Source organism: Eschscholzia californica, unplaced genomic scaffold (assembly GCF_041429995.1).
Source record: "Eschscholzia californica isolate CP2 unplaced genomic scaffold, dmEscCali1.0.p SCAF_4, whole genome shotgun sequence".
NCBI classification, from domain to species: Eukaryota; Viridiplantae; Streptophyta; class Magnoliopsida; order Ranunculales; family Papaveraceae; genus Eschscholzia; species Eschscholzia californica.
In genome coordinates this window covers 48,214,948-48,229,390 of record NW_028238461.1, presented here as the reverse complement: position 1 = coordinate 48,229,390, position 14,443 = coordinate 48,214,948, and the positions used below count along the sequence as shown (strand labels likewise).

The following is a 14,443-nucleotide window of genomic DNA, read 5'->3' as shown; positions in this document are numbered from 1 at the left end:
GGATAATAATAATATAATATAGTAATATGATAATAATATCATTATTACTATAATATAATAATAATAATATAATATAGTAATAATATAATATAATAATAATACAATAATATAGTAACATATAATAAGATAATAATAATATAGTATAATAATATAATAATAAGATAATATTATAATAATATAATAATAGTATAATATAGTAATGGCAATAATATCATTATTACTATAATAAAGTATTATAATAATTAATATTTTTATATATTATTTATTATAAATTATTTAATCTAATTTGATAATAATAATTATTTTTATATTTCTTAATGAAATGTCCGCAAGTGTCTTCCATATTTTGAAAGACATTTTCTCTCCAAAAGCTCTCCAAATTTACACTAAAATGTCCTCACATGTCTCCAAAACCAATTTGTCTTGAAATGTCCGTAATTTCGTGTCTCTAACGAATACCACAGACATTTCAGGACATTTGAAATGTCTCAAACGAATAACACGGACATTTTGAGACATTTTAAATGTCCCCAACCAATAACACAGACATTTGGGGACATTTAAAATGTCCCCAACCAATAACATAGGATTTGGAGGGACATGGCAATGTCCCTCCAAATCCCCAACCACTACCCCCCTAAATTTAAAACATTAAAACAAAATTATTTCCACCTCACCCCTCTCTCCCTCCACCTCATCTCACCCTACACCTCATCTCACCCTACACCTCACCCTTCTCTCTCTCTCTCCAATTCACCTCTCTCTCTCTCTACAACTCACCTCTCTCTCTCTCCAACTCACCCCTTTCTTCTCCGGTGAGGTGGCTGGCCGGAAAATTTTCCGGCCGGCCACCTTCAAAATTTAAAAAAAAAAGAAAAAAAAATTTCTCTCTCCTCTCTCTCTCTAATTTTTTTTTTTTAATCTCTCACCTCTCTCTCTCTAAAACTCCGACGAAGGGGGTTTCCCTTCGCCGGAGTTTTAGAGAGAGAGAGAGGTGAGAGATTAAAAAAAAATATAAAATTAGAGAGAGAGGAGAGAGAATTTTTATTTTTTTTTAATTTTGAAGGTGGCCGGCCGGAAAATTTTCCGGCCGGCCACCTCACCGGAGAAAAAAGGGGTGAGTTGGAGAGAGAAAGAGAGGTGAGTTGGAGAGAGAGAGGTGAATTGGAGAGAGAGATAAGGGTGAGGTGTAGGGTGAGATATGGTGGAGGGAGAGAGGGGTGAGGTGGAAATAATATTGTTTTAATGTGTTAACTTTAGAATTAGGAAGGGTAGTAATGACATTTACCTGAAAATAGGGGGTCATATTTGAATTTACGAAAAAAAAAGGGCCATAAAGGAAGTTGGTCACAAAGTAGGGGCCATATAAGAATTAACTCTAAATTATATATGTGTGTTATATAAGTGGGTGAGATTTTTATTTAGGGAGATTTTAAAAGGCCTCCCCGTTTTTGTTAAAAGGCCTCCCCATGGTTTCGTTGACTTGGTAAAAAACCTTTGACTTAGCTTGGTTAAAGGGCCCCCTCTTTGAATGGGTGAAAAAAAACCCCTTTAAAGATGTATTTCACCCACATCATTTGACCACGCCACATCATCACCTTCTCCGGCAAGGTCGCCGGCCGGAAGTTTGGCCGACCGGCGACCCTGCCGGAGAAGATGATGATGTGGCGTGGTCCACATCACCGGTCTTGGGTTAAGTTTGACCTAACGGCGTTAACTTTGCCGTTAGGTCAAATATTGATGAAGGAGGTGCTCTTTTGTAGAGGGGGCCCTATAACCAAATGGGTTATAATGAGAGGCGCTTTTAGCGGGGAGGCCTTTTAACAAAAACGGGGGGCCTTTTAAAATTTCCCTTTTATTTATTAGTTCCAAATATAAATTTTAAAATTAAAACTATTCTACAGTTCTTTTTTGTTAAATAAACTAAAAAAATTAGAGAAATAATAATGAAAAAAATGGGGTAGATCTCCTTTTATAGGGGATCAACCCCGATTTTAACAGATGGAGATGCAACTGTCATAATTGGGGTTCGAGCCCAGTCCCAGGATTATCCATTTGGAGCGGCCCCAATCCAGCATGTCGGGGTTGTTCCTAGTGATATTGTCATTGTCATCACAAAGATATCGCTTGTGGCATGTCGTGTTTGAAATTTTAGGATCACAACATATTTCACTTGACATCTCATAAAAAAGAGTTAATTCTTATATGGCCCCCTACTTTGTGACCAGCTTCCTTTATGGCCCCCTTTTTTTCGTAAATTCAAATATGACCCCCTATTTTCAAGTAAATGTCATTACTACCCTTCCTAATTCTAAATTTAAAACATTAAAACAAAATTATTTCCACCTCACCCCTCTCTCCCTCCACCTCATCTCACCCTACACCTCATCTCACCCTACACCTCACCCTACACCTCACCCTTCTCTCTCTCTCTCCAATTCACCTCTCTCTCTCTACAACTCACCTCTCTCTCTCTCTCCAACTCACCCCTTTCTTCTCCGGTGAGGTGGCCGGCCGGAAAATTTTTCGGCCGGCCACCTTCAAAATTAAAAAAAAAAAGAAAAAAAAATTTCTCTCTCCTCTCTCTCTCTAATTTTTTTTTTTAACAGATCCTCCGGCGAAGGGAAACCCCCTTCGCCGGAGTTTTAGAGAGAGAGGGAGGTGAGAGATTAAAAAAAAAAATTAGAGAGAGGGGAGAGAGAATTTTTATTTTTTTTTAATTTTGAAGGTGGCCGGCCGGAAAATTTTCCGACCGGCCACCTCACCGGAGAAGAAAGGGGTGAGTTGGAGAGAGAGAGAGGTGAGTTGGAGAGAGAGAGGTGAATTGGAGAGAGAGAGAGAGAGAGAGAAGGGTGAGGTGTAGGGTGAGGTGTAGGGTGAGGTGTAGGGTGAGATGAGGTGGAGGGAGAGAGGGGTGAGGTGGAAATAATATTGTTTTAATGTGTTAAATTTAGAATTAGGAAGGGTAGTAATGACATTTACCTGAAAATAGGGGGTCATATTTGAATTTACGAAAAAAAGGGGGCCATAAAGGAAGTTGGTCACAAAGTAGGGGGCCATATAAGAATTAACTCCATAAAAAAACATATTTCACGTGGCTCCTTATAAATAATTGAAACGACACAATATAAACTAAGTATGACACGGATTATACCATGTTACGTCTCATAAACTTGCCATACAAGTATTTTTTTTTCTGTTGCAAGTCATACATGTATTTGCGCGAACAAAGTCGATCAACGGCATAAAGAGATATCGAACCAACTGTTTTAATAGTTGTTGGGAGTATTTCGCCCAATATTTATAATAACTACTCAAAATTATTTAAAATCAGAGAATAAACAGTTGCTCATACAGGTAAAGCTCTCTGGTTGCAAAAAAAAAATTACAACTCTCTGAGCCATACGTAATACATCGTATCTAATCACTACGTAATGCATTTTCTCCCGTCCATACACCTTGAAGAAATAAAAACGAACAAAAGGGGTATGCGCCTAGTCACACCCGATAGGTTGTAGACCTACAACGTAATGCGAAAGTACGATAAATTGACCACCACTACTGTCCAGTAACATTTCACTAAAAGAAATTGTGTTGAATCTCTTACACGGAAGCTTCACTCTTCTTTCCCCAATATTGTTGAATAAGTTTGCAATAGTAAAAAAGAAAAAAGAAAAAAGAATTGCAACAGTCCACTTTTGGAGATTTTTTATTTTTTGATGAAATTTTGGAGATATGAAACAATGAACCATTTTTATGTGTTTTTTTTCCTGTTCCAACCTTTTTATATGCCAAGAGTATATATTGTTTACTTATATGGAGCATAAAAAAGTCTTAGGTGCACTTCAACATAAAAATAAGCATTTTCTTTTACTTATTTGAGTCATTTTTTGTTGGAAGTTCGACTTATTCTAGTTGGTAAAATGAAAATTTAACTTTACTTACGATAGAAATTTTGGGTTTCTTTGGAAGTTTAATATTTTTTTTCGACTTCAAAATCATGTATATTTATGTTTAATATGTAAACACACAAAATTTACTTGTGCATATTCTCTTTTTTCACATTATCTAATTCCACCTCAACATAATCTCTACACACTTTACCACAACATTGTACCTCCGTCAACACAATATCATCCCTTCAAACCACAAAACTCGATCACTGTTACTACCATTGTATCTCTATCACATCTTAAACCCCATCTCTGTATCTCCACCGTCATTGTCACCACATTTCAACCACAATCACGTAAGATCTAACGTATTTGATCTAACGTATTTTACTTTGAATTTCACAGCATACACCCTTCCACTTGTTATTTTACATCAAAGTCAATATCCAACTGGTTAAGTCATCCCTCGCGTGGACCCATGATCTTTTTACATTGGAATAAAATGCCCCACCCCTCCCCTTTATTTTGATCCAAGTATAATATCTTGTTAAAGAACAATCATGTATGTGCAAAATAGTTCAACAAAAAAAAAAAATGTATGTGCAAAATAGTAAAGATCAAATTACCCTATGAAATAGGCCATGAAATAATATTTTGATTTTATGTTTGTTTGTGTCATAATGGGAGGGGTAGACATGACTTCACAAAGACCAGGTATTATTACGACAACATATATTTGATACTACTATTCAATGACACGGGAAATTTCGTAGCGAGCTTCAGCTGTAAATATACACAGCCTTCCATAGTAAGTCAATTTCAAAGCTTCGTGCTTAAATAATTACCCTTGTATTGTGACATTATTTACTAATTTTACCATTTCCCCGGTCAAAAACTCTGGCTTTCTCTGAAACTCGTCACTTTCATTCTTTACCGACTTCCCTACGCTTTCATTAAAACTGACATACCTCTCTCTTTTTCTCTCTCTATCTTGAGTTTACTCATTGTTCGTTTACGAAACCCTAGAAATCTTGCTGAAGAAGGAACCGGAGCTCAAGAAATCTCTTCTGTTATTCTTGTTCATTTCTTAATTTGTAATCCAAAGAAGGTACATTGTTCTGACTCTAGGTTTAATCCTTCAAGCTACTTCTTAAATCACATTTTAGTTCTATTTTCAGCTCATTTTTCATGTTTAGTTCTAATGTTCTTAATCTTGATTTTAGTTCCATAACTTCAATTCTTGTTTCACTTCATTTCTTGTTTCACAATGTGTTTTTGACCTTCAATGTGTTAAATACCTTGGTTTTAGAAGTGATTAGATGTTATTATTCATTGCAAGAAGTTGCATTTATGAAATTTTTGTTGCTAGTTTCTTAGTCTTGATTAAGAGATTAATAATCACGAATTGTTAGATGCTATTATGAAATTCTTGTTTGTTTTGTCTTTTCATAAGAAATGTCAAGTTTTGGTGTTTCTCTACTAAGAAATTTAATGTAGTGGGATATCCTTAGTGCCCTAAACAGTTGGTAAGGTAGAAGATTCGACACTAAAGTACTTCCTCGAAATATTTAGGTCATTTGGGCTTAAATATTTAGGTCATTTAATTTCTTGCATGTAATATTTGTCACCTAAAAACATTAAAATTGTCTCGTGCACCGTTTATATGTTACATCCTACTAGAGTATACAACTGCCCGGTGACAGCACATATAACAGTTTAGGCAAGCGAATAAGCGATACTGGTATTCTCTCCATGTATAATAATATAGAGGCCCTCAGGGACAAGAAAGAAAAGAAAGAACTACATCCTGCTAAAATTCCGTTCCAATTTGAAACTATATCTATCACAAATTTGATCTAATGTGGTATAAGTAGTCTCAGTTTCTTCCTACTACTATGATAACGTTACAACTAAGTTACAATGCATTTGTATTTTCATGAATGTTTTAAGATATTATCACTGCAACTTTTACCTTATCATTAGCATTGCGGGATGAATTTTTTTTTTAAGTCATGAACTGAGATGTGTAGCCAGTCTATCATCTAGTGAAGGTTCTTGTTTTACTTTTTGGTTGACTCCATCTAGTAATGATTTTTAATACGAGGATTTGTTTTAGTTAATTGTTGAAGAAATGCATCTTATTAGCTGTCAAGGGTATCTATAGTAATACTTCCTATTCTTCTTGTTGAATAATTACCAATTTTATGCATCAAAAAACAGATAACACATGGAATACGGCTTGGAACATATTTTCCACATAAACGCCTGGCCAGGTAATTTAGTGTTATACAAGTAATGTCGATGGAGAGATGGTTTTCTTACCTCGTGTTTTGATCTGTTATAGATGTGATGGGGGAAGATGCTTTAAACGAGAAGTGTTGTATTGAAGTACTTAGGAGATTGACAAAGAAGGCGGAGAGTGAAATTGAAGAACTAGAAGGAGATCTATTCATCCTTAAAACCCAGTTAGAGTGGGCTGAGAAAAATAAATACAAAGAATGGTTTGACATATGCTGTAAAGGGTTACGAGAGCAAATTCACAAACTTAAATCAAAAAGCAGTTTGGAAGACAATCATACAGAGGATAGTAACTGTAAAGACATCCAATCATATACTAGCAAAGAACCTCAAAAAAGAATTCACGAGATTGTAGAGGCTTTACTCAGAAATCAAGATAAACATGAACAGGTTTGTTTCTGAGAACTCATATGTTGCTCTTTCTCCTCCACTTCTTAGATTAGTCTAGTTAACCCCTATTTTGTTTGTGCTGGAAGTATATTTTAATCGACCTAACTAGCTACATCTTCTTGTACCCTATATATTCTTAATGACATGAGAGTTCCACTTATGCTCTCCCTAGTCAGTTTAATATAATTTTTCTTTCAAACTTTGGCTTTCTAAAGTGGTTCATCTTTGTGTTTTTTCATGACATTTTGGATTTCTGGTTTTGATCTTCAATGCTTTCATTAGCTTAAGCTAATTTTTTTATGCCATGGTGCAGTTTCTCCTGAAAGGGTTTACTATATGACAAATATGAATTTGAAGTCAAATATGACAAATTGAGTTCGAGAGTAGGTTTTGTGTTCTTTCGGATAGTTTGGTTAACTATGTATATCTTATTCAGTTTCTCTTGTTCTCTCTGGAAACAAGATGATAATAGCATTCATCACTCATTGACACTAGAAATTGGATTACTGTGAAACCTAGAACCCATTACCCAAGACTAGGTGCATTATAGTTCCGTAACATTGTGTATGAATAGATTAGTGACCTCCGGATAGGAGGTAGCACAACACCACAAAGAATATCAAGAAATTATATGAACCTTGCCATGTTATGCTGTTATGAAATAATACTTCGAGGTTAACTGTTCTCAGTGCTTAATGAGCCTCATGTATTAAACCTTCCATCTGTTTTATGATCTGCAAATCAATAAAAATGCCTCTGACAAGTAAAATAAAGTTACAGTCCTTTGGCTTAATGGTTTCTCTAACTATGGTCTATGGAATTTGCATGCACAGGTAACGTCTGAGGATCTTACTAAACCTTCATCTTCTGTAATTGAGAACCGTTCTGCTGATCTTGATGAACAGGTATGCATTTTTCGAATATCGTATCTGAATGTCTTGGAAGCTGGAAGTAAAATAAGTCATTTAATTGGGTAGCTCTTTTTTACTTTAAGTAATGAATAGGGCATGAGACCGAGTGATGCACCTGAAAGAAAGAGTGGCCTTCAGGTTTTGAAGGTAAATCAGCTTCTATATGTATATCAACAGCATTGGTATGATAGGATAGTTTGGGGTCGTCTGATGGTAAAAGAGTGTGTTGCATTAATATGTCAGAATATCCAAGGATACCCACATACCACGTGTTGTCTTGTTAGCAGAGTCGAGATCTACCATTCAAAAATGAAATTCCTAAATTCTATTGTTACTGCTGCTACTGAAATTTTTAATTTAAAATTATCTGATTGCAGAAACACATGGATAAAATTCTAATGAAGTCCGTAAAGGTTGAGAACGAAGAACTTGGAAGCCCGAGTACTTCCAAAGATATCAGTTTAACACCGTATATGAAGTTGCCAAGGCAGAGAACTAATGGTCGAATCAAGTCAGAGATCTTTGAGGCCCAAGAGTCATTTCCTACTAATTCCGGAAAGGCTATTTCCCGTGGAGTCCGGCTTCTAAGTCCACAACACATGGATGTCAAGTCGACGAAGAGCGATATGATTGTTCAGAAACCAAGTGCAGCTCTCAAGGTGAAGAAGCTTTGTTCTACCTCATTCTCAAAATCAAAAGGGACAGGGAAGCACAAGAAGAATCAAATGGAGGGCCAAGAACCCACTAGGAGAAGTCAGAAAATTTCAAATGATTATAAAGCATTTTTGAAGTCACAAGAAAAAAAGGCGTATAATATTGTTAAGAAAGAACCAGCGGAGCCGAAAATTCCTGTTGTGGCTTCTACTGAACTTTTGAAGCTGCGAGGGTTTACCGCCGAAGATACAACTATGGGCTGTATATTGAACTCCATTGATAAGCATGAATCTGAAAATGAGATAAATAGAGAAATGGATACGAAACCTGTTGACCTGAACATGTACACAGTATCTCAGTTGCGGGAACTTGCTAAATCACTCGGTGTGACAGGTTTGGGGGAGTATAGAAAAGTAAAGCTCGTTGAACTACTAGCTGAGATCTTAATTGAATAACTCTGTTGCTGCTCGTATGTACAGATACCTAAACTAAAACCAAGTCAAAAATATCTGCGTATAGAAATCTTTTTGCTTTTATGATTGATTAGAACTATATAGCTATCTTGAATACAGATGTTATGAACCAAAAACATTATCACTTGATCATCTCGGCTAGTAGGTCACAGCTATGGAATTGAGTTCATTGTGACCATTTTGGCTACCTGTCTTTGTAATTTTGCACAGCTATGGAATTGGTTTCATTGTGTTACTTGCCTATGTAATTTTGCACTGCTTGGGGATCGAGCTCATTATGAACTTTCTGGCTACTTGCTTACATAATTTTGTGCTGCTCCTTAGTGATTTTCGAACTGATTTATGTGTTGTCCATGTACAGTCAGTTTGAACGCACGTAAGAATACTTTAAGGTTTTGTTAATTGATTAAGCTTCAAAAAGTCTTCATTCAATGCAACAGCAACTCTTGATCTATGCTCGAAAAATAGGAAATAGGGACTAGCCGGGTCGACTGGGGAAAAATATAACTGCAAATTCACTTCATCTTCTAGCCCTCTTCTTGCTATGTTTCTCTCTCTACGTTTGCTGGCTGTTGCCTGTTGCTGCGACTTCTTGCTTCGTTTCTCTCTCTAAAGTTCTCATTCATCTCTCAAAAGTTCTTATTCATCGTCTTTCTCGTTCTTCTAAACTGATTCAACAGGGACCATGAAGATTGATCAAGTCTTCTCATTTTTTGTGCAAACCGGCTCTATAATCGCCAACTTATTCCGCTCTCAATAGCACAACTACAGCCTCATGGGGCTAGAGTCGCCTGCTAGGCGCTGATTTTTAGAGCTCAACTCTTATTACATATTGACACTCGAGTAAAAATGACAGGAGGGGCGAAGGATTTTCTTCTCCTTTCAGGAATGTAACAATTGGAAGAAATCAAGATCTCAAGATATAAGCAGAAAATGGAACCAGATGAAACAAATGTACCCAAACAAGTATATTAATTGATACATGTTAAAACCAATCAGATATCCATTTATCTGAATTTGGAAAACCTACTGAAGATTTTAAGTTAAAACAGGAGCCTTAGTTCTGACTGGCCCATACTACAATGTCACCATTATTTCAGAAAAAGTAAAAGAAGAGAGAGGAGAGGGGAGAGAAGAGAATTCTGTACAAATGAGGTTCTATCGAAATATATATGCAAGGTCCGCATTTCCTGTGATTGATTCCTCTGGGAGAAGATTGTTAGTTATCCACCAATGTCGGCGAGTTCTGTTGGTTTTTCGATGTAGCAATCACAGCAGCTCTATCTGCAGCTTCCCGCTTCAGTGCCCTCTTTGCTCTCCGCCCAGTTGTGCTCGGAACAATTTCTTTCTTCTTAGAACCATGGGATGGTCCTGCGTCATGGTCGGAGAACTTCTTTCGATTCACAGGTCTTGCTTCCTTACGCCCTCCTCTCACGAACCCATTATCTCCCCACATCCTGTTACCGATACGAATACTTGATGAGCTACTAAACCCATCCAAGAATTCAGAATCATCTTCTTCCTCATACTCAATCTGGTATTGTCGAATGTATTCATGTTGATCAAATGCATCTTCTTCTTGTGGATCTACGATCAAAGGCTCGAACCACTTTGCTCTAAGAAGAAGGCATATACTCTCCTCAAACATATAATCATGAATTCTGAAAAAAATAAGTATAAAGAAACTCGTTTAGTTGGATGGTTAGAACAAATTTGTAGTCTCGAGAAATGAAAAACAAAATGGACACGTCGTTTCAGTACCTGCCATCCAGAGAGCGGTGAAGAAGAAGAAACTCGAACGACTGCTTACACTGAGGACAAGAAGGGTTCTCTTTGTATGTAGCCCACCTCAGGATGCAAGTCACGCTATTTGTTAAACAACGACAAAATACAACTAACAAATTAGTACTGCCTACAAATCGACTAAGAAACTTTGAACTATGTAGTTCATCAAATCAAATGTGCATAGTTCGTAAAATTAAAATCTACTAGGCTAGTTTACGGAGTAGCATAAACTTAGTCTGATTCATAAATCAGAAAAAAAAAAACACGGAATATAACAGCGAAGAAGTTTTTGCCACATTATACTAATGCATCCAAAATGATAACAAGGGTAGAAAGAGGGCAACTGATTAAAAAGAACAGATAGAGAGGGTAACTGATTAAACTCAATTCCTTCATTTAACTCAAATTCTATGAATCAGAAACAACAAAAAATCGTAATCGAACACAACACAAATTGAAAACCTAACGAAAACCCTAATACCTAACAGTCAAACCAATCCATTTTGAGTGAAGGAAATTCTTCCTTTCTGTGAAGTATTTATGAGAAGGACTACTAAGGGGTGTTAAAATTTCTATCTAGATCTATCATTCTTAGTATTTCCACCATAATTAACATTGAAAAAACAATGAAGTACTAAAAGAAAAAACACAGAAAATAACAAAAGAAATTTTTAAATATAGAGATGATGTTTTTAGGGTTAGGTTAAGGACAAACCAGTAAGCATGCTCGCAACCTTTAACTAGGGCAGTTTCTTGGAGCTTTATCTTCTCCAAACAGATCGAACATAATCCTTCAGATTCAGCAATCACCGCACCAAATGAACTCGAACAGTTCTCACCAGATGATGATAATTTCTCCTAGAACAACAAGATTCAATTCAAATAAGATCCCATTGAATCGACTAACCATTTTAACCTAAATCAAACAACAAGTTTCAATTTTTTTTTAACCTAAATCAAAAGAACCAACATAAAATCATGAAGATGAAGAAGAGATTGTGTTTACCATTTGTGAAGTCAAAATCGGTAGCTTGGTGTCCATTAAGATGATGGAGAGGGGAAAGTAAGAGAGAGAGAATAAGAGGAGGATGAGCTTGTTAACGCTCGGTCCTGAACCGGGGATTAGGGATTTAATAGAGAGAGAGAGAAAGGGGAACAATTTTAGGAGATGCTTTCAGAATTTATAGATTCTGATCCTCTTTTGATTCCAGGACTATTTTTTGTGTCGGTTTTTGGTGTGTCATATACTTGAGAAGGAAGGAAGGGACGACACATTTTAGTTCGGTTCGGTTCGGTTCTTTGGCGCTTCCTAAAAAGTGTTAATGCCGCCGCCTCCCCATTGAGGGAAATTTTGGGAGGGAATGAGGCGCCTCTAACACAGTATTACTGATGTAATGGGGCTGGGCTTCTGCTATTGTAGAGGAATCACTCTCTTCTCTAAAGGTGAGGAATTGTAAGAGTTTGTGGCTTGGAGTTGGAGGAGCCTCTTGATTATGTACCAAAGATTCATGTCAAGGTCTTGTCTATCTCCTACGCTTGTTTGAGTCTTTGCTTTATAGTATTAAAATTTTGATATTTTGCAGGACTTGGATGAAGTGTCAAAGCAAAAAAAAAAAAAACAAATATCGACTGACAATCGATAAGACTGAAGGGATTATTAATACTTCTGGTATACCGGCCCTTCCTCATTAATCTTTCACCAATGGGTCGGGGGAGACAAAGAATACAACTCCGTAAGATGGTTTAAAACCTCAGTACTTTTGTTATCATCTTGAGTAAATAATCTATGTGAAAATAAAGGCCTATCAAACACAACCTAAATAAAGAATTAGTGGTTTAGTTATAGATACATGATTCTAAGAAGCTCGAAAGGGTGTACATTTCAAAAGGTAAAAAAATGAATATGATTTTCGTAATAGAAGACAAATTCCTCTACCAACTGAAAAGTAATGTATTTGATGAATGGATATAAGTCATAAATGTTGTCCAACATATGAAAAAAGAAAAGTCGAGTTTTCTTGAAAGGGGATAAGGGGCAACTTTACAATTTTACTTTAGGAGTTGAACTTGTACCCTAAATAGTGAAATATATTGCCTTAAAACCCAAAAACAACTCCATGAATTCTTTTGGAATTTTATTTTTCACATATAAAATTTAAGAAAGTGTAACTTAATATTTCGAATATATCAAATAATATAAGCACAACATATAGGAGTATCCTACGCATCATTCGGGTGCTTACAACAATTTTTTCAAGTGTTTTTAGCCGCTCCCCTCACACAATCATTTTTGACATCCAAGTGTGTTGCTATCGTCAGTGTCAAGATGTTGTTGATTTTGGAATGGAGTGCAAGGTTTTTGGATTGACTTTCAGTCTATTTGGAGTAATTTGTAAATAGCAATAGAGCGAGCCACGTTCACTCTGACTAGTCTGGAAGGCATGTCTGAGAGAATAAAAATTCTATCAGAACAAAAAATACCTCATAATACATATAAAATGCGCTGGTCAAAGTTGATTGACCCAAACCGGAGAGGTTGGTAGACCGATCATAGCAAAAAAAAAAAAGTGGGGCACTTTTAACAACACCCTGCATCCTAAGTAAACACACAATAAATATTATGGCATAACTGTTGGAACTACGAATCCGATTATTTTTCTTTTTCTTTTTTGTTGAAGATTGTCGAATCTAATTTGATATTGTTATAGTATGCATTTTGCATCAATCTTCGACATAACAAAAAAAAAATCGCAGTTATCTCCTACATACCGGCGGTTAGCATTACCATCCAACTTCGTCTCATCAACGTTAAAGAACGTCAAAACATTATGACTAGTTTGCACATATAAGTTTTTTTTTTGTTATTATAATTGTTTTATTCAAATTGGCACTCCATTTCCGTCAAACCAACCTCAATCGATCTCCCACTGCTGTGGTCTCTAAGTTAGACGGGTACATTGGTCAAACTCAGCCTCATGTAATGGTGACAAAAATATTTTACTAGACAGGCTTAACATAGGCCGTCTCTTATGCAGGTTGCACTCGAACAAGGGTCGTCTGAGTTGTCTACCACGTGCCTAAGCAAGGTTGTTGGCTCCAACTCGCGAAGTTGGCCTCTTCATCTATATGGTAGTTGGGTTATATGTGTAAACTCAGTCAGGATAAAGACATAAAGTCGTGGCGACCGTGCGACTGTGTCCGACTTGCCTAACCTAGCCTAGCCCGTCACTTATGCCCATTGGTTCGGACTGGGTGTTGCCTGCCTCGTGCCTGCTCAAGGCCGGCTTGCCTCTACCGGAAGGGTTTCTAAACCAAAGGGGTAACTGTGTCTTTCTTCATCAAACAGACTGACTATAAAGAAGTGATGAACTCCTCAGTTGTCTTTCACAACCCTAATTTCAAGTCACTATATATACAGGAAGAGAGACGAATGATTATCCCATCGAGGAATACAACCATCTCTCAACCAAACCCTAATACGACATTCTTTCTCTCTTGTTGTTTTTTCAATTTCATGATACATTAGCAGTAACTGCCTCTTTAAGAGTAGCCGAATGATATTTGGATTCATTTTCCAAACAAATTTCATGTGGCTTAGTTAGGAGGCAAAGATTGATAGATCCATTTTGTAATGAAATTGATCTTCCAGTGCTTTTTGATTTGGACTTTTAGATACAAATTTCAATCTATTGTCCTTCAATTAGCCTGATATATTCTTGTTATATCTGATAATCTATTGCGTTTGTAAATTAGGGTTTTCATTTTGTTTCATGTTTTAGATGTAGGGTTTTTGAATAATTAATAAGTTTTGCCTCTCGAATAACCTGAGATGGATAAAAACAGATCATCTTTGGTTCAGACAGGGGCATATAACAATTAAAATAGAGGGTAATTGTGTATTCAATCCACACTTTTACGTTTCCTCTTGAATTAGATTGGGGAAATGAACAACTATGTTTATCATCTGTTCCTTTCCTAGAAAGATTCAAACATTTCATATTTTCATATATATTTTACTTGAACCCTAGATATTGGAAAT

General features: G+C 36.2%; 2 protein-coding genes and 1 non-coding gene across 4 annotated transcripts; 2 read left to right on the top strand and 1 right to left on the bottom strand.

The window, feature by feature from the left end:
* Positions 1-4,664: 4,664 nt before the first annotated feature.
* LOC147545495 (uncharacterized) lies at positions 4,665-8,920 on the top strand. Of its 2 annotated transcripts, XM_086638093.1 has the most exons (5): positions 4,665-5,001; positions 6,114-6,166; positions 6,238-6,581; positions 7,415-7,486; positions 7,870-8,920. In XM_086638093.1, the coding sequence occupies exons 2-5, from the start codon at positions 6,121-6,123 to the stop codon at positions 8,599-8,601; spliced, it is 1,194 nt and encodes a 397-aa protein (XP_086494219.1). In that variant the 5' UTR covers positions 4,665-5,001; positions 6,114-6,120; the 3' UTR covers positions 8,602-8,920. The 2 variants fall into 2 exon arrangements, with proteins under 2 accessions (XP_086494219.1, XP_086494220.1); XM_086638094.1 differs by lacking the exon at positions 4,665-5,001 and having other exon boundaries at positions 5,014-6,166.
* A 654-nt stretch (positions 8,921-9,574) lies between these two features.
* On the bottom strand, positions 9,575-11,692 carry LOC147545494 (uncharacterized). Its single transcript, XM_086636991.1, has 4 exons — positions 11,411-11,692; positions 11,120-11,262; positions 10,381-10,485; positions 9,575-10,280 (listed from the first exon to the last, which is right to left on the bottom strand). Exons 1-4 carry the CDS (start codon positions 11,444-11,446, stop codon positions 9,839-9,841), a joined length of 726 nt encoding a protein of 241 aa, XP_086493117.1. The 5' UTR covers positions 11,447-11,692; the 3' UTR covers positions 9,575-9,838.
* Positions 11,693-14,211: 2,519 nt separating this feature from the next.
* LOC147545493 (small nucleolar RNA snoR138) lies at positions 14,212-14,357 on the top strand. The gene has a single exon (XR_015224446.1). It is a non-coding gene; the product is annotated as a small nucleolar RNA snoR138 (small nucleolar RNA).
* The last annotated feature ends 86 nt before the right edge of the window (positions 14,358-14,443 follow it).

Coding starts and splice junctions, on each gene's coding strand:
- LOC147545495 (XM_086638093.1), top strand. CDS start 6,121: ATGGAATACGGCTTGGAACATATTTTCCACATAAACGCCTGGCCAG. Junction 6,167..6,237: donor CCACATAAACGCCTGGCCAG/GTAATTTAGTGT, acceptor GATCTGTTATAG/ATGTGATGGGGGAAGATGCT. Junction 7,487..7,869: donor CTGCTGATCTTGATGAACAG/GTATGCATTTTT, acceptor ATCTGATTGCAG/AAACACATGGATAAAATTCT.
- LOC147545494 (XM_086636991.1), bottom strand. CDS start 11,446: ATGGACACCAAGCTACCGATTTTGACTTCACAAATG. Junction 11,263..11,410: donor CGATTTTGACTTCACAAATG/GTAAACACAATC, acceptor TTGTTGTTCTAG/GAGAAATTATCATCATCTGG. Junction 10,486..11,119: donor GGTTGCGAGCATGCTTACTG/GTTTGTCCTTAA, acceptor TTTAACAAATAG/CGTGACTTGCATCCTGAGGT.